This window comes from Perca fluviatilis, chromosome 6, assembly GCF_010015445.1.
Source record: "Perca fluviatilis chromosome 6, GENO_Pfluv_1.0, whole genome shotgun sequence".
NCBI lineage: Eukaryota > Metazoa > Chordata > Actinopteri > Perciformes > Percidae > Perca > Perca fluviatilis.
In genome coordinates, this window is record NC_053117.1 from 4,756,727 (window position 1) to 4,783,930 (window position 27,204).

The following is a 27,204-nucleotide window of genomic DNA, read 5'->3' on the forward strand; positions in this document are numbered from 1 at the left end:
ATTGGTCCACCGTGCTGCATCTACAATTAAAAGTTTGCGTGTTTGCCCCTTAAACTTTGCTCAATTAAACTTTTGCACTTTCTTTCACTTATTGAGCTTATTGGTCTCACAATGGAAGTGCTGCCTTTTTCAACACTTCTATCAGATGCAGATGAAAGCAAACCCACCAAACCCAGTGCCCCCCCCACACCCTGCCCCTCCACCCCCATCCCGCAGCTGTCTGAATAATGAAGTCACCTCTCCCTCTTGGCTCCAGCCCAGGCGTGAAAAGAGTACTGTCAGTATCACAATGAGAAAGAACGAGGGCCCAGATGTGGTGTCCTTGTCCTTGTCCATCCAACCCCCCCAACACCAGCCCTCAGCACCAGTTCCCGCCTCCAGCTCCCTGTCTTTCTTTCTCTCTCTCTCTCTCTCTCACTCACTCACACTCTCTCACACACACACACACACACACACACACACACACACACACACACACACACACACACACACACACACACACACACAGGCCCATCACTCACTGTCACTCTGTCATCCAATCTAAGGGAAAATTAAATCTTTAATGCAGACTAACCTTTCTCTTCCACTCAGTGGCCATTGTCTGATGCTCAAGCATGCAGTGCTAATACTGTACACACAAGCAAACACAAGCAAACACACACACACACACACACACACACACACACACACACACACACACACACACACACACACACACACACACACACACACACACACACACACACACACTTTGTGCACATGCAATTTTGACTTCTTTTGGTTACACACACAAGCCTTAATCCCTCATTTTAATTCATAACCCTAACTTCTAATTATAATCCACCCTCAATGTATTCTTTGAGAATGAAACTGTCAGTTACACTTTGCTTCTTCACACGCTCGGTGAGGCATGGATTCAAAGAATCGCTGTGACTGTTGTGTATCCAAGATGATGACAGCCTCTAGGCTCTGCAAACATTCAACATGAGGGTGACTGTTTGATACATAAAGGTTTGATTGTAGGTGCAGCAGTACCACTACCCTCCGACAATAATTTCAACCATAAATTCAGGACATTTGTCGCATTTGTCATCTTTCAACGTGACATCATGACTTTGTGTAAACATACACGCTACTTTCTACAGCCAAATGGCGTGTTATCTGTACGCATTTTGAGTTATCCGCGTGTATGTCTACGCCGTATACAGCGGACGGCTTGGGTTTAGATAAAGAACGGGACGCGGGACAACGACGGCCTGGTTGGGTTAAGTAAAAGAAGAACGGGACAGTTGGGTTTAGGAAAACAATAACAGGACGCGGGACAAGAACGGCACGGTTGGGTTTAGGAAAAGAAGAACGGGACAGTTGGGTTTAGGAAACATCACACGTGGGACACGATCCCCGGTCTCCTGGGTGAAAGTCCTGTGTTGTTTGACCCATCCACCACCCCAACCAACCTCCCTATGCGGATTTTTGGGCTTTCATACTACTCGCTGCGGTGTAAATTGACACGCAATCGCAAAGTAATGTAAGTCAATTGAGGCCAAACGGCGTTGATAAACATGCTAAAAAGCGATTATGCGTCTTGATAACACGCCAAAATGGCCTACGAATTGGCGTGTCATACACACGCCACTTAATGAGATCAGTCTGCATCTTTGGTCATACACACACATACACACAAACCGCTTTATATAAATACAGCTAAGCCACATACAGTGCTGTGGCTCTCAGTCTCTGCTGTCTGCCATCTGCACCACACTTCCTCGGAGCCCGCTGTAAATCGAAGGGCACAGAGCTGTAAGCCACTGAATCCATCCATTCTATCAGGTGTGGAACATTATTCTGCAAGTGTTGGGTCCGGGAAAACCCATTTTGCTAGAATAATAATTTTAACGGTTCAGGCTATTTCCTGACATGGGGGCCGTGAGACATTGCACTGGCAGTGTGTTTGTAAACCTTGTCTGAGACCAGAAAAAATATATTACCTTGCAGGGGCTGAAGCAGTCTCCGTTTAGAGGACACACAGATGATGCATCGCTTATATGAAATGATTAGAGGCAAAGAAGCATGACATGGTGGCAAGTGCAGGCAATCTCTCAGGGTAAACCAGCTGGAAACCAAATTAAAATAGGCCTTTGGAACATGTGGGTTGGATAGCATGGCTAACCCCAGTAAAAAGGACTTTTCACTTTCCTTTGCGTCCTAAAATGCTCAGTATATCTGGGCTTGAGGAGAGTGGAGAAATAGATTGGACACACGCGTCAGCCTCTTGTGAACGCAACAAATGTGTTCAGTGCTTTCAATAGAGACAGCACTTTCATAGCTTACATGCTGCTGTATATGATGTCTGTGTCAAAGGGAAAGTAAGAGACAAGTTTTCATGCCTTGTTCTTACTCCAAAAAATCAGGCATTTGATTCAGCTGCATGCTGTTTGAATTTCCCCTGTAAAACAAAAAAAATAGCATTACTGTTAAAACATTTACTTATAGGGGAAAGAAAGCTCCATTTGCCAAATGGCAAATCTAGCTCCATCTGTAGCAGTGGACATTTCCATTGCGTGAGAACCTTAAGGAATGGGAATGATTGTTCCAGGTATTAGTCAAACCCTCAGGAATTACCAGGAAAAGAGTTTTTGTGTGAAACAACATAATACTTTGATTGCAAAACGCATGAAATTATAAATTAATTGTATTAAAAAATGTTCTTTCGGAATGGTATAAGCGTGTTGATGCCCTTTGAGGTGTCCCTTCAGGTAATGAATCACTGTGGGGGAGGCTCTGGCTTCCCTGTCGAGGTGTCCATTATCAGGAAATAATGGACACCTCGTTGGGGATTAACCCTTAACTAAACTGTGTGCCCAGCAATAATAGGACAGTCACTGTTCAGGGGAGGATGACCAGAACCTACCAATAGTTTGTATTATAATGTATGTCAAAACTGGTGAATTACATACTGTAACTATAAAAAAATTGTGGGCGTCATGTTTTGATATTTAAGTTAAAAGCATGTCAAAAGACACTTTCTAAACTGCCACATTTTTGGCTGGGCATAAGAAAAACATTAGGCAAGTAAAGAAGATTCTTTTGTAGTTAAATAATTGGGAAGCTTTCATTGCTTTCTGAAGACCTGATAATCTTTGGGCGTGTTGGAACAATTACAGTACACAGGGCCAGAAACCTGATGGAGGTACAAGGTGGCTGTGACTGCATGCACAACAAAAGACAAGCAATTGTGCTGTGCTGGAGCAATTAAAATAGAACAAAAGAAAATGCCTAGTTTTTATGTAACACGCAGCCAGCCAAGTTCAGTCAGGGAGCAAAAGTTGACGCTGACTCTTTGAATTGACAACAGAAGTTATACAAACGCTTGGAAAGAGAAAGGCGGAGAGGTTGCTCATCATAAAAATGATTTTATTATCCTAACTGTTATCAGAGGATGGATATCAATGTTTCACTTTTTACAATATATTACTATCATTAGACTGTTTTATACATTGTTTTATATATTAATAATTTCCAAATAATTTTGTACATGCTTTTGGGACTGACATTCCCTGGTCAGATTAGACAGAAAAATGAGAAAAAAGGCACATGATTGCTCCTGTCCTCAGTGAGCAATACAGTCCAAAGAAAGAAAGAACTGTAGTCTGTGTGGTAGCACAGTAGCAGGTGAAATGCCTCCCGGACAGATGATGGGCAGCCCCTTTGAAGCCTATTACATGTCTTGCCAGTGCAGCACAATATGTCCAAAGCAATTTTTCCAAATCACAGCCCAAAATAATCACTTTGATGTGGCAACTGACCCAATCATATATTTTGATTAGCTCAGATGCACTCAGAACACTCACACACTCTTTCTCATCTCCACAAATCTGATAGTTTTACAGTAGAAACAAAAGAATTACTAGGATCTTGAACCAACTTCAGGGGCTACACTCAGATGTCTCGTTACGCTGTTCTATACATGTAGCTGAATGTCAGAAATGTGGGCCATTTCTGACTGCCATAAGGTCTCTGTGAACGTGCAGCTCAGTGGAACACATGAATTGATCAGATTCTTCTTTAATACTCAGTGTTGGAAAGCTCTGTGGCCTGAGGGAAGCTAAGTGTGCTGTGCAGTCTGTAGTGTGAAATAGCACACACTAGCAGCACCAGTTTCTGCTCCTTTCTGAACTGTTCACAGTTTGAGATCCAACTGCGAAACTTGAAACACTGCCCAAACTGTCTCAGAGATTTTTTTCTTTCTAGCTTTAATGCCTTGGATGCTTAATCCAGTTTCGTATCATCCATTTCTGACCAGAGCATCTCTGGACCACCAGGCGAAGGCCAAAGTTAGCATCTTTGGACATTTCTACCTCCAAGCATCGACCGGTGTCCCTGCTGATGATTGGGCCATTCTGCAAGAAAGAAAACGTGAAAATATGACCAAATCTGTACAAAGACCTTATTAATAGAATAACAATTTATACTGTTCATTGATCCTCAGTGGGGAAATTACAATTTACACTCTGTTTGTTAGAAAGCATTACACACAGGCCTGAAGAGGTTGGGGGGGTGCGATGCCTTGCTCAAGAGCACCTGGCAGTGACCAGGAGGTGAACTGGCATCTTTCCAGCTACCAATCAACACTCTGTACTTTGGTCCGTACTGGGACTTGAACCAGCAACCCTCTGGTTCCCAACCCAAGTCCCTACGGACTGAGCTACTGCCACCCCTATATTTAATATATAATAACTCCCATATTCTAATGCATGTTCTTATTGGTTTCAGTTATTAGGTATTCAGTAGCATATGGCTTGTTTTACCCTTCATTGCATTGTCTAAAATGATGCACTGGTGAAGATCCGTGTCAAAATGTGTTTTCGTTTTACCTGTGTAAAGTCCCAAAGCCTCTGGGACTTCCTTGAAACAGCGTCACATTTTTTAAGTCTAGGAGTGCGTCCTCTGCCATCATCAACAAGGCATTTTGTGTCAGGCAGGAAGGTGGTCGACCCCAGGGGTCCTAGCTGGAGAAGCCCCTCGTTAGCGTAGCGGGCAAGCTGCAACACAGAGAAAACCCAATGTGTTACACTGTAGCAGCAATCACAGCTTCAAAAAACAGACACTTGACTTTTTTGGAGAGCGCCTCAGTCAGCAGGGTTTAAAGTTGTCAGACTGGTTGGCAGTCTGCACGCCAGATAGAAAAGTTATTATTCTTTCATTTTCTGCCTTTTTAAGTAGCTTATTTTACACAAAGGATAGTTGGCATAGAACCTATGGAAAATGTTGATACTGCACTCTGCCTTTGGATAATCCTGGCAGAATGTAAAATGGCAGTTCAAACTGGTCTTTCAGCTTCCTTGGCCATTTCAACAGTTTGTTCAAGGAAATAAACTTTATTTAGATTATTTACAGCCCATATCTTAGGAATTAAATTTATCTCTGTTTTGCTAGGTGTCTGTCCATACAGTGTGTCTACTATAAGTATTTATATTGAAATCAATGTAGCCTTACTTTCTATTTATATGTATAACATTTACATGTTAGTTAAAGACTAACTGCAGAATACCACATGAATTCCACTAGCATCCAAAGCTAAGATAGCAGCAGCTACTGAGATCTGCTAAGCTAGTCATCCTTAGCAGGTTTAGCTGATGTTTGTTTTCCATTGTGACAGGATTTAGCTACTACCTCCACCTACCACCATTACAGGTGGGGAAATATTGATAGGCGAAGTAAATGTAGTGTTATCTTTTTTATATGGTAAAAGATTTCAAAAAGTCAGAATCAGGTCTTTTTAACCAAAAATGTAGTTATTGTATTTTGCCTTAACATTTTATCTTTAAACTGGTAAACTTCCTAGATTTGAAAATGTTAGACTGTGTCTTTATAACATGTGGTTTTGTAGAATATTTCAGTGTACAGCACTGCACAGAAACCACAGTGTACAGCTATTAATGCCACATTATTTCCGCAAACCAAAACTTGATCCCTGACCGATTAATCCTTCACATGAAAAGCTCTGTGATGATACGTATCTATTACGTAAGGATACAGTAGAGATAGCATTTATTATTTATGGGAGTGATCCTCTCTGAAAAATGAGATGCCAAAGATAGGGAGGTCTTCAGTGCGACAGCAGCCCTGCTTTGAGGGGAACACGCATACATGACGCACTGTCTTTTACTAAAGCACAGGGTAGGGAGCTATGCTATGTTACCCACAGTCCTGGAAGAATCAATGTAACACAATGCCTCTGAATTCAGACTGCTGAAAAGCTGACTTAAGAACAATGTGTCTTCCAATGCTTTATTGATGCAAACACATGCTATATACATTTCTGTCACAATTTGTTGTTTTTTCCGAAAACATCTTTAAAAGGATAGTTTGGATCTTTTGAAGTGGGGCTGTATGAGGTACCCTTCTTATTAAGTGTGCTTTATATTTAGAATATTTCACCGCTTTACCTTGCCGTTACTGTTTGACAGCAAGGTAAAGCGGTGCCAATATTCTGAATTTATATCAAGGTCTGGGTTTGTAATCAATTCTGAATGGCTGCAGGGTGTACATTACAAAGTGATGTAGGACACCTCATAAGGAGTTCTGGTGAAACTGACTGTTTACCGTTCTAAATGAATGCGCTATTGTACATTAAATGAAAAAGGAAATGTGAAAATGTTATTTCCAACAGTGAGTGTGATCCTTCAGGGCCTCTGAACACCACAGGATGGCGCTAACACATAAGCTGCAGGAAGTAAGTTGCACTACCCCTCTGATCTTGTGGTACTTTGTTTCACAGCGATCAACTCTCATCCATTCACTGTTCAACTCGCCACTGACTTCAGGCTCATCTTGCTAGCATAACATTAGCTTTCTGGCTCGTCGCTGTCTGAGCCAAAGGGTTCTATGGGTTGAGTGGACTAAAAATATCTACCGTTGCCAAGCGTGGAGAGTCGTATCTAAGGTCCGTCCTATTTACAGTGAACCACATTTGCATTGCATAAAAACCTCATGGGATGGGAATGATTGTTCCAGGTATTAGTCAAACCCTCAGGTTTTACCAAGAAAACAGAGTTATTGTTTAAAAAAAACTTTAGACTTTGATTTTAAAATGCATTAAAATATAACTGAATGGTCTTAAGAAAATTGTATTTGGCAAGTGACCATGGTATAAGTGGGTTAATGCCCTTTGAGGTGTCCCTAATCATGTAATTAATGGTAATTCTGGCATCACCGTCGTCCATTAGTTCCTGATAATGGACAACTCGTCAGGCATTAACTCTTACGTACACTTACACGTACACAGATATGGATTTTTTTAGGTGGTCCGTCTTGCTGCTGCAGCCCATGCTGCTCCCGTCCACAGCAGTACATTTCTTAGCTTCCTTGTTAGGACTCCTGTCTTCTTCTCCAAACTGGAGGCGCGCCGACTACCATCTACTATAGGTAATACACAGACTATGGATAAGTAACTCATAAAAACACACTTCAAAAGATCCGAACCAACCCTTTAAGAACAAAAAAAGGGTTTGGCTAAAAAATGATATTAAATATAAGCACATTTTTGACCCCATTGCAAACGCAGACCTTGTGACTGCCGTCTCTAAAAACCTGTAAACTAATCTGTGAAGTAAATCTATTATTGTGGTCACATCCTGTTCAACTACTAATTTCAGCATGCAAAATCTCTCCAAACAACTTTGTCTGAGTGGATGTTTTTTGGAGCATGGGTGGATAAACTAGAGCTGCAGTAAGTGGCCTGTGTGGGTGTTGCTCCTTGTAAGAAGAGAGAATGCAGGTGGTATTTAATCTAATGTTTTGCCCTAAAGAGCCACTTGGAACAAATAGGAAAACAATGAAGCACCACTTTGTGTGTCACTCAAAGCTCACTGGAACTAGTTGGGTTGTTTATAAGGATGCTGATAAGAATAATTCTTTGGATTAAGGTATGTCAGACAATTACAGAAACATATTTCAAACTCAGTCTAATGCGAGACCAAACGCTGTGAACTTGTGCTATTTTTCTCCAGGTGGCAGCCTAAAGGTCATTATTACAGGCAGTTTGATTGAGAATTCTTCATGGAATTTTGAATTGCTGTCTTGGGTCTTTCGAGGTTATAACGCTCTAAGCAGATTTATCATGGTGTAAACTCTGACTGGGTGCAAGGAAAAACCCATATAATCCCCACTAATACCTGTTTGCAGCTCAGTCTGGCAGCCTTTTATACGCTAATACATTTAAAATGGGACCATAACAAATAATTAGCACAAGGAAATTATTCTGCCAAGCCAATTAACCTGTGCCTCATGCAGCAACATTAGACGCTCCATTGCCTTCCTGCAATCCTAAAAGTTCTGCAGCCATTTTCTGGAGGTCAAGCTAATTAGTTTCTTAATTATAACATTAATGGTGTAACACTGTGACAATGTCAATACACAATGTGAGCATTTGTACATTGTATTGGGTTGTAATCTCCACATTTCTATCTTTCCTGTACCTTGCTCCACCAGGAAGTTATGAGGAAGTGTTTGCTACAGATTATAACAAACATTTTAAGAAGGGCTTGGCTTGGGGCCTCAACCCTGGACCTAGCACATGTCCTCTCCATATGAGGCCATGGTCTAGCATGGGAATCTAAGTTAGCTCCCAACCTCTGCACAAACCTCTAAAGAGGAGACTTAAGAGGCCTCACAGCATAAGCAGTGTACAGGGTGTCCATCAGCACCATGCACACCCAAGTGCACTACACATAGTTGGGATTCCTTGTGGGAGCAAACCATTCCTTTTCAGTCTGAGGTACCTATTTTCGTGGCGGCAGCAAACAGCGCAAGAAGTTGTTAAAATGTGAAAATTGGTTCTTGCATATTGCATTGAGAATAGGTACACTTTTCGGTGAACAGCAAACTAAATACTTGATGCAAAAGTACAGCTATAATGGAAGAATGCTTAAAATGTAAAAAATAAATAAATAAATAAAGCAGTTAGTGAGTAAAGCAGTGTGCATTGTCCTTTAAATAAGGCCTGGCCACACAAACAGGTATTTTCAAAACCGCAGCTTTTTCTCCACGGTTAGGCCGTTCGTATCAGTATCAGGTCACTGAAACCGAACCTTTTTGAAAACTCCTGCCAGGGTGAAGAATTTTAGAAACTCCAGTTGCATTGGTGTCGTGTAGCCGGTGAAAACGGTGATTCTGGCTTGTGACGTCAGAGTGCGCACTGTTGTCGCCTTTGTTTGACGTCAGATTGTGCGCCGCTATCACCTTTGTTTACATGAGACGAATCTCTGCAATGGCGGACGTAGCTAAGATATTGCTGCTAATAACTGTGCTAACAGGTCTTGTTACATACGTACAGATACATGCACACAGTTCTCCCATTATAAAGCGGAACAGAAGCGTCAGAATGCAATACTCCACAAGTCACTGCTTATGACTCCACTCCCACGACACAGAACTCGCCGCCATCGTCGCCGGTTTTGTGCGAGACGGACGAGACCCGGTCGGACCTCTACGGGAACTTCAGGCTTCTGATTGGCCAACATGGCTTAACGGTTAGGGTTATATTGCCACCTTTTGGTTTGGCGTGCTTTTGACAGCACTTGATAGCGTGTTTTTACGTGTTTTTTTTTAAACCTTGCTTGTGTGGACGAGATTTTTTTTGTGTGCAAAATTCTAACCACAGTCTGCACTACCAACAGTCACCTGAGCTAAACAGTTCACATCACCTGCTAAACTCATTCCTAACAACACAACTCTTCACACACGTCTTAAAACGGGCTCAGTGCAGCCAAACACTCAACAACAATCCTCACTGAGATAACACACACTGTCACTCAGAACACACAGAGAGTAAAAACACTAGCATCAAACACCAATACACAAATTACAAACTTTTCATCTTCACAGTTTGAACAATTTAAGTGACTTCACACTAATCAATATTTTCTTTAAAGAAATCCTTCCACATGAAATGTTTTACTTTATATCATACCAGTTTTTTTTTTATGTAAACAAGAAGGTATTAAAATCAGTCGTTTGCTTCAATAGATATATACTTTTATTTTGTCTGTAGTAATTTACTGGAAAAAAAAGTTACAAACTAAAGGTACGTAATAGTAACAAAGAATAGTGTGACTAATTCGCCTCTCTCCAGCATCATGCCGCAAGTTTTCATCATCACGTTGAATGTCCTCTCCTTTTAAACTCTTATAATATTGCTTTATTAATATTGCTGCTTCTGATTTATTGTTAAAATGCTTTATAATGCAAACGCTTCTGTCAAATCAGTTATGATGTGCTGTGTTTGTTAGCGATGTGTAATGCAGTTGAAGTGACGCACGCTGAAATGGCTTTGGATTGACCAAACGTTCTTTAACAGCTTTTATTTCTATGGTCTGCCTCTGGTTGCAGATATGTGGTGCTGTGGGTTGACATACAGCTGGCACAGTTGTTACAGAGCTATGGGACCAGTTATGTAACTGGCAGAGAGTGTATTTAATATAATAATATATAATAAGAGTAGTCACCTTGAATATTAATAGCCAAGACAAAGTCAAGAGCCCCACTCAAATCTCATTAACAGAAAATCTATGGAAAAAGATGCATTATTTACTTTAACAGACTACAGTTTGGTGTGTGTGTGTGTGTGTGTGTGTGTGTGTGTGTGTGTGTGTGTGTGTGTGTGTGTGTGTGTGTGCGCACTGTGCAGGCTTTGTAGCCCTTCCACTGTGCTTTCAATGCATTACATTATTGAACAAAGGTGAGGCATTATCCATGATGGAAATTTCCACTGAGAGAGCCGGCAGAGAGAGACTCATTTCTCAGAAGCACAATGAAGAACTATTCTGGCCAATTATATTTAGTCATAAGTAAATGGAACAATGGTTTAAAAAAAAAAAAAGGAATGCAAAGGCACAGCGTTCCACCAAATCGAATTCAGCCCCGCTTATAGTAATGTTGGTCGTCACTGTAATGTAATGATACAAAGACACAAAATTCATCTTCATTTGTTTATTTCTCCTGAGGTTTATGATTAAAAGAGTCAGTGAGGCTTTACATGACTGGACCCCACTGAGCTCTCTGTACAGGAGAAGAGGAGATGCTGCTGCTGGCCTCCTTATAATACTCCGCTCCGTGACAGATAATGAACATGTGACTCTAGAAGCAGTCAGGGAAGGTAGCAAATGGTCGAAAGATTATGCATGAATGGCATTTGCATGATGTGCAGGAATAGCGCTTTGTTTCACAGCCCAAAAACAGGACAACAACCTCCCACCCACCCAGTGCCATTTGTCCTGGTATCTATTTAAGTAAAGGTTATGCTGAGCACACATTCTTTTTTTTCTGCAGCATCTGCCTGCATATTCACCTACACTACATACACAACTACATGCAATCTCACTTGGGAGTGGCCCAGTTTTCCTGTGTTTACTGAGCAGCTCAGATAGAGCTGTTGGTGATGCGCAATTGTACTTTGTATGGTAGTACAGTCACAACACTGTCTGTTGCACCTTTTCCCAAATCCAGCATACACAACCTACTGACATCATTAAGCCAGTGAAAACATTTAAACACATTTGAATTAATCATGAAGCTCTGTTTAATTGTAATACCAAACTACCAACAGCCTTATCATGTGATTATTTTACTATTATTTGACATCAATACAGATGTCCAATAAACTGCAAAGTATATACTGTGTAATTTGGGTTTTATGGTTCTCTATGTTTTAAAGCAATATGTCCGTGACTAGTTCCACGTGTTTCTCCAATTTTGTTTTATCAAAAGGACAAAATACATTGGTCTTCCTGTCAGCTGTTGTGAAAGTTATTTGAATTAAATTATAAAGATTACTGGAGATTCTTTTGTCTTCAGGTCTTCAAATAGTTCATTTTTTGCACAGGTGAAAATGAAACAAATGACATACAGACAATGAAAATGAATGTGCCGAGAGATGAAAATAAACACATAAATATGCTTATTGATTACTTCTACCTAAAGATTATGAAACAGTCAAAACATATCTTGTGTCATAAAAAAAACATCTTTTAAACATAAATGGAAGTGTTTTGAAAATATGCTCTGCAAGACTTTAAGGAAGACGTAATTCTGACTGAATGAGAAAATGAGTTGCATAAGTTAGGACCCCTGTATGGGATTCAAAATGAACTTCTGCTTGTGAGATGTTGGAGAGATGAAGATTACATGACTGGTTGAATAAGAATAAATTAGTGAAATTGGTTTGAAATTATGTGGAAGATGTCCTTCTTTAAATTGCATCTTGTATATAAAAGTACATATTTAAAAACATAAACATCATGAATTGTAAGAAGTTGAACTGCGGGGGGAGGGGGGAGGAGAGACAATGAGGTGTGAGGATTTAAGTGGGTTGCAATTATAACAAAGTGTTTTTGGAGTAGCATAATTTTATGTAAAGATGTGAAAATTGTTCTCGCCCACACTGTGTTGCAGCCTGACATTTAAAGGATAGATTAAAGAATAAAAAAGGGCATGAAGACAGAGTTCACAAAAGAACTTCCTCTGGCAGTTATACCAATTTATTTGGTTAGTTTGTACTGACACAATCTGTGTTAGCTCCAACTCGAGACCTCATTGATTATGATTGAGAGAAATGTCGTGGCTTACTTGACTTATTACTCCCCAAGTAATATTTGTAATACATTTTTTGCAATATGTCCTATACCTGTTTATGTGATCCTCTGTGCCTAACACTGAATATTTAAACACATATTTAACTAAATACAGATATAGAGTATATGTCAAAACTGCTGTAACTGAGCATGTTGGGTTGAAGTGCTTCCAGTCTCATTTCATTCATTAACTATAATACCCTAAATCTGTTTTGAATCTTTATCGGTTCTGCAGTAGGTTTAAGTGCTAATCAAACAAGACAGGAGGCAAGAGGCAGATGTTATATGATTCAATGTGGCTGCTGTACTTGGATTACTATACATATATAAACATGAATCATTTGGTGAATGAAGAACCATCCCCTGGGCTGCAGTAGGAGCATTCAGCTTTATAACATGAAATGATCTAGGTTTTTAAGAATGTCAACAGTGATATGGATCAGTTTTCAGTTTGTACACCATTAGTCATATGTGGTTAACACAGGGTCAACTGTACAATGGAATGTATTGGATGAGAGAACGGGTCAACTCAGCAATATAAAGCACCAGTCGCATCAAGAGCACTAGTCACATAAAAATAAAATAAGAAAACAAAAATAACAATGAGAAATGATAAAAAGATAAAATGGGATGACAAAAAAGAATTGTGTTGATTATTAAAACAAAGGGTGGGACCTCTTAGTTAAAGGGGCTGTACTCGATATTCAGAACATTAAATATAGCAGCAAACAAATATTTGCTATAATGTAAAGATATGGTGGAGTAATGGCGTCCTGAGCAGAGAATGAAGTCCCACTCTCTCTGGGTGTGTTGTAACCTCAGTTTCTCTGTTCTTTGTTTTGTATGTAGGTATTTCACATATCAGGGAACGGTCTGTGAGAGCCATGTGGAGGTTATCCAGCTGTTTCCTTTCAGTATTTTCAGTACAGCCCCTTTAATGTAGATTTATACTTCACTGTATTTACAATTTATTTTAACTACTTGGTGATTTGGGGTATCATATCATAATCTGCCCTCAGTGTGTCTTGGTTGTGTCCTAGCTGTTCACTTAAAAGCTCAAGTGTGGGAAGTCTATAGTTCTGTTAAATGAGAAGCAATCAGGCAAACATATTTCTCTCTATAGGCCTATTTCTACCACCACTTATTGAAAAAAAAATGTATTAAACCTCTATGGGTCTTAAAGAGGAGAGTAATTGCACCACAATCATCCTGAGGAGAGTCTTCAAGTGTTAAAATGCATAATATGTTGATTCATAAATCTATGAATGAGTTAAACACTTGAATTTGGTAAAAATCTACACAATACATGGACTGACTGACTGACTGACTGACAGCTTAACTAATTGCATTATTGACTGATTGCCTGTTGAACATGGCTGCTTAATGAACACAGCAGTGAACATGGACACACAAACAGCTGATGAGTCCGTTCTGACCTGGGAGGACATGCCGTGGCAGGGGTAGAGGATGGCTTTGTCGTCGTCCTCAGCGCCCTGGTCCAGGCAGTAGCCGCTAGCTTTGCTGTTCCTCACCTGAAAGACAACACAGAAGGTACAGATGCCTGAATGTTTGGTTGTTTAAAGAAGAGACTACGGTAGCACTTAGGAAGAGACGAGACACAAGGTTTGAGTTCGGTAGGTGGCAGGTGTATTGGTATCAGGATTAAAAGCTATTTTCTACAAATAATACTTACATGAACAGTTTGACATTTTTGGAAATTTGTCTTGACCACTGTCCTGATCACTCTCCCTTCCAGACTGTATGAGGCTACAGCCTACCAGCACCTCTGTAGCTGAGTAATGAACATGTTTTTATCTCAATTCTCTAGGACAGTGTTTCTCAAATGGGGGTACTTTGGAGTACTACAGGGGGTATGTGAATTTTTGGCAAAAATGCTAATTTAAAAATATGTCATGCATAATTCCTAAAATAATGATACTATAATAATGAATGAATTAAGTGATGGATTCTAAACATTTGAAATGTAGCATTTAAATGCTTGTTTGAAAAAGGTTTTTGTTTAGTGAATCTATCACTGCCGGCGCTGTAGTCTACCTCTTTATATAGACTTTTTTTTTTCTACCAAAAATGTTTTGTGCTGGTCAGAGGGTACTTGGCTTAAAAAAGCAATTCAAAGGGGGTACAATATTGAAAAAAGTTTGAGAAGTCATTGCCCAGCCAAATGATAGTCCAGCACACTTCTTTTTTTTCTTTAAAGATTATTTTTTGGGCTTTTCTGCCTTTATTTGACAGGACAGCTAGGTGAGAAAGGGGGGGGGGAAGACATGCAGGAAATTGTCACAGGTCAGACTCGAACCCTGGACCTCTGCGTCGAGGCGTAAGCCTTGAAGTATATGTGAGCCTGCTCTACCCACTGAGCCAACCCAGCCACTCCAGCACATGTGGGGTTGTGGGTTATCCACTCCCTAACATGGGATGAGGCAGGTTTTTAACTAACTGACACCCCTGAAGCTGATGAGAGAGGAGATCCTCACCTCCATCATCATTTTATAAAGAGTGCAGCATTTTGGTAAATACACTCAATTGGTTTTCTTTTGTTAAAAAGCAATTCCATGACATGGGTAAACATTAAATCATTTACATGAGTGGTCAGTAAGTAGGAAATATAGGTATAATTTAAGAAGCTTATGTAAGTCAAACTGTAGTGCATATTATGGTGTTGGAGATAACAAAAATGTTGCTCAAAAACTGAACTGCTCAAAAAGTACTTCCTGGTAAAGCTTTTGTGGTTACACTTGCCACAAAATTGAATCTGAAAGCGGATCAATTGTTTATTTCCCTTGAAACTGATTCATCATTTCCTTCCTGTGTGCATGTTACACCACCTCCTGTCTATCAGACCCACTGTGGCTTGTTCACACAGCAGTCTTAGATCATCTCAAAGTGATGGCCTGGCCGTGACAGGATATTATCATGCAGTGACCAGTCCCACTTCTGTCTCTCCCTCTCCCCCAGGCCTCCAGATGGTGGTGTGCATTGAGCATGAGCTTAGGTTCTGTGTGATTTGAATGCATACGGCTTGATTTCCAGGTTGTGACATATCTATCATGTGCTGTTGTCAGGGAAGGTTCCACTCGGCTAGTCTGGTCAGCATGGCCGAGCGCGGCGCTGATGCTCAGTGACAGATGAGATTCACTTCTGCGGCGGCGGCTGCGGCAACACAAGGCTTGTCGACAGGTCTAAAATAGTGCCACTTAAGTGGCTGCCGCTCTGAGGAATCCATTAGCTGGGTACCAGCTCTAAAGCAGGCGGCAGGGGAAACCAGGGGCGAGCAAATTCACACAGCTCTGATGAATCTAAAAGTTAATTTTGATGTATTCTGACATTGCATTTGCAGAACATATTGATTTGCCAATGTTTTCCATTGTTGAAATCGATATGTCTGACTCTGGAGTGTGTTCAATTCAATTCTTTCTTTTTGTCATAATCCTGTTTTCTTCTCCCACTGTGCTGAGTGCGCAGCCAAGTCCAAAACAATTAACTTGGAATGGAAAACTGATAAGTGTTTAATTAAAACTGATTTTGAGGAAATTGCATCTAATCCTGTGTGGTGATACTCCATTGCTATAGCAACGAGATACCTGTACCTGAGACCGGCTACAGTGAACTCATATTTATTTGCTTTAAAGTGGAGCTAGGGTATGAGCCTGTCACCGCGACGATGCTTGACTGTTTATCTGCACATATCAGTTTGTGTTTGACCACCTGGGGTTTTTGTACAAATTACAACAGATATCAATGAGCTGCTGACATATGTCTTTCTCAAAAAGAAACCGAAGTCAAGGAAAATATCCTGATGATGCACAGCTCATAAATTAATAACATTCTCACCAACGCATTTTCTGGATTCATCATCTGTGGAATCAAATTAGCTGTCTCAGGATATGCATTCTGTTTAAACCACAGCTCTGTAATAGAATTACAGATGATGATATAGCAAAATTAACATGCCGTGTTTTTCCAATAATCCTGTTAGCAAGTATCTCACCTCGCCATATGTGATGGTGTTGTTGTAGATCCGCATCTCTGGGTAGACGTGTTCAAGGTACCAGCGAAAACTCCGACATTGCAGCCTTTTCCTTAAGGCCAAGCGCTCAGAGACATCCCCGAAATCAACCCCAGGGTTCTGTCAACAAACGGTACAATACAAAGAGGAAAAAAAAGATCTTAGCCAGCGGGCACTTTACTTAAGAACCGAGTGAGAATACTAGCTGCTGGAGGAATGGAAGATGCAAGAGTGTTGAGGTGCTGAGAGGACACAACAAACATTTAGTTAAGCAATGGATAGATGCGCCTGTCATGTGGGACCTTTATTGTTCTTTCATTAGACATGATCTGTGCTGAGCAAATTCTAATCAGCTGCTTAATTATGAGCCCTCACGGCCCTGCCTGCCTTATGGATGTGGCTTCCCAGATTGATTAGGGGAATGCCTAATAGCTGCACTGCATTGCACAGAGGAATGACACACACACACACACACACACACACACACACTATACACAAACCCATGTCAGTATGTGCACTGCTTAAATGTGCAATTAAACTGACACTCTGTATAGCCATAGAAAATATACACTACATGCATACAGCATGAAAGGACAATGGATTTCCATAGAAATTGATATAAAGACACACAGACACACACACACACAGTTGTCTTAATACCAGACACTGTTTCCAGGCGAATCCTTCTCATCAGTTTCCCTCTGTAGGAGTCTACAGCCAGCTGCTGAACTTACTCTCAACATCTGTTAATAATGAATTCTAGATGGAAATGTCCACTGTTTTTGTAAATTGACACTAACAAATGCATTCAATTTCAGTGAGAGGTTTTTTAGTATTTGGACTTGGTGCTGGCCACTATGGTGAATCATAAAGCCTTCCCCCACAAAAGTAATTGTGCTCTCAGTGGGTACCTCAGACAATAACAAGAATCTGTGATTGTGTGTATGGGCAGGTTGGGTAAAAGAGAAGCAGAGAGGGAGGGGGGGTAGATGGAATAATCGTAGCGTTAGGTCTTTGTACTGTACACAAAATAACTCTGCGCCACAGGACAGCTGGGGTAATAACGTGCTATGCCACTGTGTTTGTAATTACACTGCAGAAGGAATGTGGCCTGATTGGCTAGTTTGTCAAATGTGCCCCCCCACCACCCCCTCCACCTCCTCCTCAACATGTCCTCCATGCTGCACTCACACATTTACAGCATTTCCCCAGCTGGTACTTCCTACCTGCACTTAGTGAGTTCTCATGTAATGATGTTTGTGCCAAATTTCTAGACGACATGCAGGCATCAGCAACATACCAGACCTGTGTGTGACTGCTACACTGCCGCTTATTGTTTTGTTATGTTGTTTCGGAGCAGCGTTCAGATGCCTTCACTGATGTCCTTTACTGACAATCATCTCATTCTGTGTGGCTGAAGAGGCAATTAGGATTCAATATTAAACTATTTGTTAATGAAAGTAGCTGTTTATTATTTTGTAGCAAAGACCCTTCAAAGCAATTAAACTAAACTGTTATGTATGAAAATAAGCTGATTACACATCGAGGCTCATCTCATTCACTCTGTTTGGAGTGAGACTCCACTGCTTCCTCTCTCTGCCTTTGCTCTGCTGCCAGTGTGAAGGTCAAATGGGATGAAATCTGAATTTTGAATTTCTATTGATTAGTGTCTCCGGAGACCCAGGCGGGCTGCATGTCTGAATGAGCAAGTGCGAAGGGAAGAGAGGGAGCAAAGGGAGCTCAGGGTTTAAAGAAAGGGAGTGATCTCAGACGGAGAAAAACTCACATTCATGGGAATGTTCCAGGCCATGTAGACGTGGGATTTGTATTCATCCATCCACACCTCGGCGGCCCGCAGGGCATTGCGCTTAGCGTAATAATCTATGTCATTGTTGTAGGGCTTCTTGGTGCGCTCGATGTGAGCCACTCTGGCACATGGCAGGACTTCCATACTCCCTCCACACTGCCACACCTAGACAGCAGCAGGAAAGAGAGAGTCCATGTTTCAATCAAATGTGGATTCACACAGGAATGTTTTACTTTTTAAATATGCATGAACATAATGGAAATGAAGGGTGCTTTATTTCCATTGTCTGAGTACAGTGTTAATTAAACTCCACAGCTATTGCTTTCCAAAAGTGTGGGATCAGCTTAAATCACAAATCCGATAACTTTACACTCAACATCACAAAGTCAAAAAAAGTCTAGCACTCAGGACTTATGACTTCACCTGGACTCGAGCTTTTTCAACTCAACATCGACCTTCCCCATGCCAAGATATGAAAAATGTGGCCAGTAAAAACAAATGCGATGTCTTCATATTTTGGCCAAAATTTAAGGCTTTAAAATAACATTGATAAGGATTTAGAAGTGGATTATGTTGCAGGAGCGGTTTTAAAAGTTTTTTTATAGATATATTGAGACTGTTTATTCCTCAGTAAAGTGCATCTGACATGTAATCAAGCTGAAAACGTAGTCCTGAAAAAGAAACCAAACTGACTATCAGGCAGCAAAGGGATTAAAGGATTTATGTAAATTCTGGTTTATTACAATTTGGTTCTTACTTTCACTCTCCCTATTGATCATGATAATGTACCCACAAAGTGAGATCTTGGAACACAGCAACAGTGCCAAGCTGTCAGAAAATCAGATCAATTGCAAACAAGCCAACAGTTTGGCTAGATTATCTTCACCGCTGTAGAGGTGAAACCAAAAGAAGCTATAGTCCAGGGGGTGTGCGGCCCCAAATACACAAAACACTGAAGGTCAATGTTGACTCCAGAGTTTGGTCTGTAAACAGTGACAGTGACGGATGTTTGCGACCTTTTTAGCAACCCAGACACATATCAAGATCGTAGCAATTTACTCATTGAGTACAATCTAACTATTACCAATGGGAAGGATGGCCAAAATACCCAAATAACGATAATTTGAGGCTGCCCAACCAAAGTAACCACAGAAACTTTTTAAAGCCCCTTTACAGCACAAGTCCCTTCTCCTTTGTCCATCCGCATGCTTTATTTGCTCAAAAAAGTACCTTTCCATGCAAAACCATTGCTAAATACACTGTTTCTATTGTTTAAGTGGTTCTGCACAAATGAAAGTCACATTTAAATGATGTGATATATACATAATAAAATAAAATCTTGCTTTAAATAGTATTCTAGAGAATAATAGTAAAGTGAATAAGCTTGACATTTTGACCACCCATCACTGTGGCTCTGAAGCTCAGGAGTTTATGAAGGAAAATACACATATTTATATCTTACCACTATTAAGAGCACATTTAAACAGAGGGACAAAGTTCAAACATGGTCTTCATTTATGCGTCAGTTGCATAATGTTCATAACTGGATTTGCTGTAGTCATCTGCTTTCTTATTCAGCTCACTGATTAACATATAAGATGTATGCACGGACACACAGAAATCTGCTATTAAATATTCCAGCTACTCACAAAAGAGCCCAATCTACGAAACAAAGTCCATCCCTTACACACAAAAGGGCGTGAACACTACATTGAACTCATCCTTTACAGGAGCTGTTTCTAGTCTTACTTTAATAGACAGGTGTTACTGTCAGTTATTTCTGCTGAAGCCAGTGAAAGAGATAAATGGCTCTGTGAGCTCATAGCCCATAAATACAAAAGTCTGCTGAGAGTTGCCTTTGACAACCAGAAAGTCCTGATACCATGAGTGCAGTGCATATGACACAAGGAGCAATATATAAAGCCAGGCAGTAAATATTTGTCACATTGAAAAGCATCTATCACAGACGAACGTGTTGATTGATTGCAGACTCGAGGATGTTGTCAAACTGGCCGACATACTCAAGGTAAGGAAACAGTGTCAGTGGCAGTCACGTGTTAGTAAAACAGTCATTTCTCAGAATGCAGCAAAAGATTTGAATTTTAGAAATTCTCTGTAAAATAAAACCCTCCATTAATACAAAGTATGCAAATCTACACCATGCTGTGGGAAAGTGGCCCAGCAGTTACACAGTCGCGCAACGCCATCAGAATGCCACAGCATATGGTAATGTCCTTCCACCCATACAAACTGCAGAGCCACCGCCACCCACAGTCTCGTAATGATGATCACCACAATGTGTAACAGATGTTCGGCTCCATTAACTTCTCTCTGAACCCAAAATCATAACCCCTGCATGGTGTTAGGGAGACTACTGCTGCAAAACTATTTTCTCAATTACATCCAGAGCAGGGCAGGACTGTGTTGTGCTGACCATGTTTATTTAATGCCATGCAAGTAAATAGATTATTCTGCTTCAGAGCATGTTCGAAATAATCATGTTTGTAGTGCTTTTATTCAAACGTTGCTCCCATAGTTATGTTCCCTTGGCCAGGCTAGAAAAGTACCATTGAAAGTATGTTACACCCCAGTCTAGGGGTGCCTAGGACGCAACATGAAAAGGACCCATCTTCCAAATAGTCAAACAATTATTTGTTTGAATAACAACGAACTTATTTATTTTACAAAGAAAGATAATCTATACATAAAATAGATATATTAAGCTTCAGGGTGACCACCAAGATAAAAAATAAAAAAAAATTCTAACTGGGATAGAAGAAACTAACCTAACAAACAAAAAGAATGACAAAAGATTGACTTCCCTAACTAACAAAACAGGAGAAAACCAGATTAACACACCTGGCGGTCCACCCTTACTAAACAAACAGAAACAATAGCTAATCTAAACCAAAAACTTGCACAAAGCAACCGTGTGTCCGGTTGGGAGAGGAGGAACACCTGCTGCCCACCAATGGTGGTCATCTTGGCTCAATATAACAGGTGGTTTCCCCAGCTGCAGCCAATCCCAGGTTCGGGCCTGAAACTTCTCCACCAATCCTCTTATGGCTATGGCACACACCTATTTGCATGTGAAATGGCACACAACAGGGGAAAAAAAAAATAAAATAAAAAAAAAAAAAAAAAACACACAGGGCACACACAGCAGACCAAAGAAACAAGATGTCCACAAATTGCAATAACTTTGGGAGAAAAATGTGCGAAGTTCTGTGAATTGTGAAGCGAATTTCAAGTTTGTTCCCCCCCTCCCCCACATGTCTCGTAATTTAAATGACAGTTGTACATTTTAATTGTATTGTCCAGTTTAACTGTAACCTTTGCTACTATTAAATAAATGTTATTTTGTGAAACAACATTTATTAACAGTCATAACACCCCCACACCCAAGAATTAAACCTACCCCTAAAAAAGGTTTATTCCTGGAGACCCGAGGAACACCTAGACAAAGCGTCTGCTTTCACATTTTCGGTACCCTTCTTGTGGTGAATCTGCAGATTAAAGTCCTGCAGAAGGAGAGACCAGCGCATAAGCCGCTGGTTAGAATTGCGCATATGGGGTCGGGTGTGACGAAAGCTGATATTTCTGGAGGCCCGTGGTGTTAAAGTAACTTGTCAGTAACCTTTTAAACAGGTCCAGCTTTGGCACACATTTAGCGGAGCCTACATGATCTACGCAATCCTTCATCGTGGGGACTGGGAAGGAATCAGGTTTGGTAACTGAATTTACTTTTCGGTAATGGTTACAAAAACGAGAGGTATGTTCAGGTTTCGGAACCAAAACACAGGGTGAGCTCCACGCACTAGTACTGGGAACAGCTAATCCATGCTCAACCAGATAACTCACCTCCTGCTGCATCATAGCCCTTTTTGTCGGATTTACTCTATATGCATGTTGCTTAATAGGTTGTGGCCCTCCACGTCAATGTCATGGTACAGGACAGATGTTTGACTAGGATGGTCAGAGAAAAGCAAAAGGTTATCAATCAAATCTCTAATATCCGCACGGCTGAGTCAGACAGATGGGACAAAAAAATAAAAACCTCCAAGTTACTCAGTACTTCTGAATTTCTCAAACGAGCGGCCGGCATCAAACCACTTTACTCTGCCAAACCATCATCAGCAAGATTGTACTGAGGAAGAGCAGCGGACACGGACATCACGGGCGCAGCAGGAGATGGCGGGGAATCACTCACCCTGGAAGAGTAACGTTTCAACATGTTAATATGGCATACTCTAGATTTTCTTTTCCGATCTGGAGTTTGAATAACATACATACACATGGATACCTTTTCCACACTCCGTAACAGGGGACACTGAAAAGGAGGGCTCACCCTCACCTAATGTAGCCATAAACGACTCGGACAAATCCACAACTTCACCCAATTTACGAGCCTGCGCGCGCGTAATTGCGCACACAGGAAACAGATTTGGCACAGACACAGCAGAAGACAGAGGCGGGACAGCAAACCGACTCAACCGAAATGGGATCACTAACTACTTCGAGCAGAGGAAACACCTTTCTTCCGGCCAAAATAAACGAAATGCCACTAAACGGGAACAGCGGGAGCACAGCAACTTTCACCTGTCCCGACACAAGCGCTGAATGCAGGTGAATCATGTGAAGTGGGGCGTTACATTCACTCGTTTTAATTCCCCACACTATCAAATCAGAAGAACACGAAGTTTCGTTTGAGATAGGCAAAACACTAGCCAGCATGAATGAATGAATGATAGGCGGCTGTATCTCGAAGAATAGTTACCGGCACTTCATCAGATACGTCGCCGGTTACTGAAACAAACCCATGAGAAACGAACTGCTTGAAACGAGGGTCAACCTCCAGCTCTTCAGGTGAAAGCTCAGTGTTTTACAGGCGGGGACGCGGCGTTTATAAAACCCACACCTGCAGGAGGTTTAGCGCTCTTGTGAGGTGCTTTTTTTCTAAGAGCCGGACAGACAGCGATCAAATGGCCTGGCTCATGGAAATAAAAACACTCGCGGCCCTCACCCGCAGATAGTGATGCGCTTTTACGCATCATCTTTGGTGACAGAAAAAAATAAATAAATAAAGCTTTTAAGAGTCAAAATGAATTCATCAGCCAGCACAGACGCTTTTGTTACCGACGATTCTTTTTGTTTGTTCAAATAGACAACGATTAGTTCCGGCAAACACTTTTTGAATTCCTCGAGCAGAATGAGCTCTCCGAGTTCCGACATGATTTTAACATTACACGCTTGGCACCATTTATCAAACAAAACGCTCTTGTCACGCACAAACTCAACATACGTCTGGTTAGCAGTTTCCACAGTTTCTACATTTTTGTCGATATGCTTCGGGGACCAGCTCGTAGGTCTTTTTCAAGATTTTATAGTCAAGACTATCCTCAATAGCCAGACTGGCACAGACTTCTTGAGCTTTCCCCACTAATTTACACTGGAGCAGAAGGGACCAGAACTCTTTGGGCCAACTCAGGGCGGCAGCTATCCGCTCAAAAGCGCTGAAATATGAGTCAATCTCGGACTCACGAAATGGAGGGACTAAAGCAAAGCGCTTACTAATGTCAAAAGCTGGAACAGAAACAGCACTGCGGTCAAGAGGAGACATCGGAGTGGAGACTACAGGAGCTCCTCTTTCCAGCTCTGAAGCGCAGATGCATGGCTTGCACCTCTAGCTGTCTGCTTTTGGTCTCAACCTCCTTTATTTGGAGGGCTATGCGGAGATCCTCGGTGGTCATTTTACCCATGAGAGGATCCGTGACCGGCTGAAGTTCCACACCAGCAGTGAGCATGCCAGCAGCCCCCGCTGCTTTCACCTCCGCCATCGGTGCGTCTCCAGCCGCGCCACCCGCAGCAGCAACAGCCACCTGGTTCAGGTAGGACGCCCTGCTCCACCAACTCTGCTCACAGAAACTGTTTGAGCTCCGCTTTATTGGCACTGTAAGACAATTTGCCACCATCAACAGGTTTTTTTTTGTTGTTGCATTTTTCGATTTTAGCCAAAGATGGACTAGCCACAAAATCATCCAGTGAGCACTCCATAATTCCCCCCACACACCAAAAAAAAAAAAACTGCTAACCAGAACAAAACACACCCACCCAACGAACTTACCCGGAAGACAAAGCGCGACAAGGAGACGGTACTACCACCAAAATATCACACAAAACAATTTTAACTGGGATAGAAGAAACTAACCTAACAAAAAGGCAAAAAGAATGACAAACGATTTACCTCCCTAACTACCAAAACAGGAGAAAACCAGATTAACACACCTGGCGGTCCACCCTTAAACAAACAGAAACAATAGCTAATCTAAACCAAAAACTTGCACAAAGCAACCGTGTGTCCGGTTGGGAGATGAGGAACGCCTGCTGCCCACCAATGGTGGTCATCTTGGCTCAATATAACAGGTGGTTTCCCCAGCTGCAGCCAATCACAGGTTCGGGCCTGAAACCTCTCCACCAATCCTCTTACGGCTATGGCACACACCTATTTGCATGTGAAATTGAACACAACAGAAAAAAACACAGGGCACACACAGCAGACGAAAGAAACAATATGACCACAAATTGCAATAACTTTGGGAGAAAAATGTGCGATGAATTTGTTTCTCTCCCCCACACACATGTGTCTTTCTCTCTCCCTCCCTCCCTCTTTCATAATTTAAATGATGGTTGTACATTTTAATTGTATTGACCAGTTTTACTGTAATCTTTACTACTATTAAATAAATGTTATTTTGTGCAATGAAAAAAAAACACAGTGCACACACACACAGCAGACCAAAGAAACAATACGACCACAGTCATAACAAGCAACAAATCAAAACATCAGGTGTGGTCCTTCTCCTCCTCATTCTGGGTAGTTCTTCTGTGCCGAGTGAGTATATTAAACAAAATACTGAACATGACCCCCAAATGCTCTGAAGATGATTTAAGATAATTTTGCTCTCTCTGTTTTGTTTCTAAGAAACTAATATAGAGGTGTAATCTTTAAAATATATCAATAATAAATACATAAATAAAAAGTTTTTAGCAAATGCTACTTAAATGGGAGGTAATAGTGTTTTTGTTAGACTATTTTCAGCCATGGATTAATACATATTTGGTGCTCTAGTGATTGTTTTTGGTAACTACTCAGTCTGTTTTAGCATAAAGTGTTATTTGATTACTAAATCAAAATGATGACAAAGTAACATTAAGATCATCATCCAGCTCTGGTAACGCACAGCGCTGAAACAATCTTAGCATGTGTTAAGATAGCAAAAAGCCCAACCAAATCACCAGAGTAAGCTCCTCTGGGCAGGCAAGATGTCTGACTCTGTACGCCTTACGCCATATGGCCAAGTGTGTGCAGCATTAATGGAAATGAGACACTATCAAACATTTACCCAAATCCCACTTACAATCATTTACATGCTTCTGTAGTGCTAAAGGGTGTATGATAGCTTGTGTTTAACTGTATGTAAATAAAGGCATCCATCCTCTGTTATTCTCTCTTCCCCTGAAGCTCTTAATTGCCCCTGCTGTATCACTGGTGGTGGAGTAGTTGGCCGGCGCTGACCTAAGCTTAAACACCTCCATTGACTGGCTGACCCTTCATCTTCACTGCTGATGATCCACAGTGATCCTGGCCTGAAAAATCCATTAGTTCTTTGGAGTAGGCTTTGCCTGCTTTGCTGCTGCCCATGACAAGTGCTGCCCTTCTACAATAGCCTTCATGGTTGGTGCGTTTATGTGGGTGTAAGTGCGATACCAATTTAACGGTAAGTCTTTAGTCCTTGCAGATTCTACCCATCCCCTTTTGTATCACTGTAAGCTCTGTGTAATGCCGTCTTTCTTTGGATTCTCTTTCCTGTTTAAAATCAATACAGTGTGTGTGTGTGTGTCTGTGTGTGTGTGTGTAGGAATCTATCTGTGTGTTAAGTGCCTTTTGCACTCATGGATAATTGAAAATGCGTATATGTGTAATTGCAGTTAGCAGTTTGCCCGGCACTAAAAGCAAATTGAAGATCAATATTTTGTCAACCACCATTTCCAGAAGGTCACAAACCTAATATCTAACTAGGCTTGTGAAACGGGCTTTAGATTCTTTTAGGTTAGGCTTCACAAAGTGTCATTCAAAAGAAGCAACACGTTTTTTTCAGTAATGAGGGAACAAATAATTGTCTTGTTTTTTTTCTTCTTTCATATGGCAGCAGTTCACTGCACACCATTATCACTGTACCTCCAGACAGCTGATAATAACAGTGTTTGACTGTAATCATCTCAATAAGCATTATTTATTTTAATTATATAGCACGACATGGTGTGCTACGAATCCCCTGCTAAGTTAATTGCAAGAAACTATTTAATGAGATATCAAACAAAGCAAAATGCTATATTATCTGCCAATTTTGGTAGCTGTGGGTCTTCTGAACGTGTCTGGGATCCAGACACATTCAGGGCAGAAAAAAAAGAGTGTTCCAGTGCTGACAAAAAGATAGCATTGCTGAATAAATTTAGCTGCTGTAGCTTCTTACATACATACTGAGCTCTGTTCACCTGTGGCAGCAGGGCAGAGTCTGAGGGACTGTCTGTACGCCAGCTATATGTGCTTTCTTCTATGCGGTTTACCTTGTTCGTCAATATCCCTCAGTAAAATTAGAGTGACCGATTATGTGTGTTTTTACTATGTGCAATGCATGTGTGATGGTGACAAAAACATTTCCAATGCTAAAATCACA

The 27,204-nt window shown here is 41.1% G+C and overlaps 1 protein-coding gene across 5 annotated transcripts in view; it reads right to left on the reverse strand.

Moving 5' to 3' along the window:
- Positions 1–3,389: 3,389 nt before the first annotated feature.
- Positions 3,390–27,204, reverse strand: part of galnt9 (polypeptide N-acetylgalactosaminyltransferase 9) — a 106,860-nt gene continuing 83,045 nt past the window's right edge. The window contains exons 1-6 of one of the 5 annotated variants that reach the window (XM_039804077.1): positions 24,752–24,985; positions 18,446–18,631; positions 16,642–16,779; positions 14,069–14,164; positions 4,875–5,042; positions 3,390–4,400 (exon numbers count right to left, since the gene is read on the reverse strand). In XM_039804077.1, the coding sequence (XP_039660011.1) occupies positions 4,254–4,400; positions 4,875–5,042; positions 14,069–14,164; positions 16,642–16,779; positions 18,446–18,631; positions 24,752–24,871 (855 nt within the window). In that variant the 5' untranslated portion in view covers positions 24,872–24,985 and the 3' untranslated portion in view covers positions 3,390–4,253. The other 4 variants (XM_039804080.1, XM_039804078.1, XM_039804079.1 and 1 more) reach the window with 4 other exon arrangements.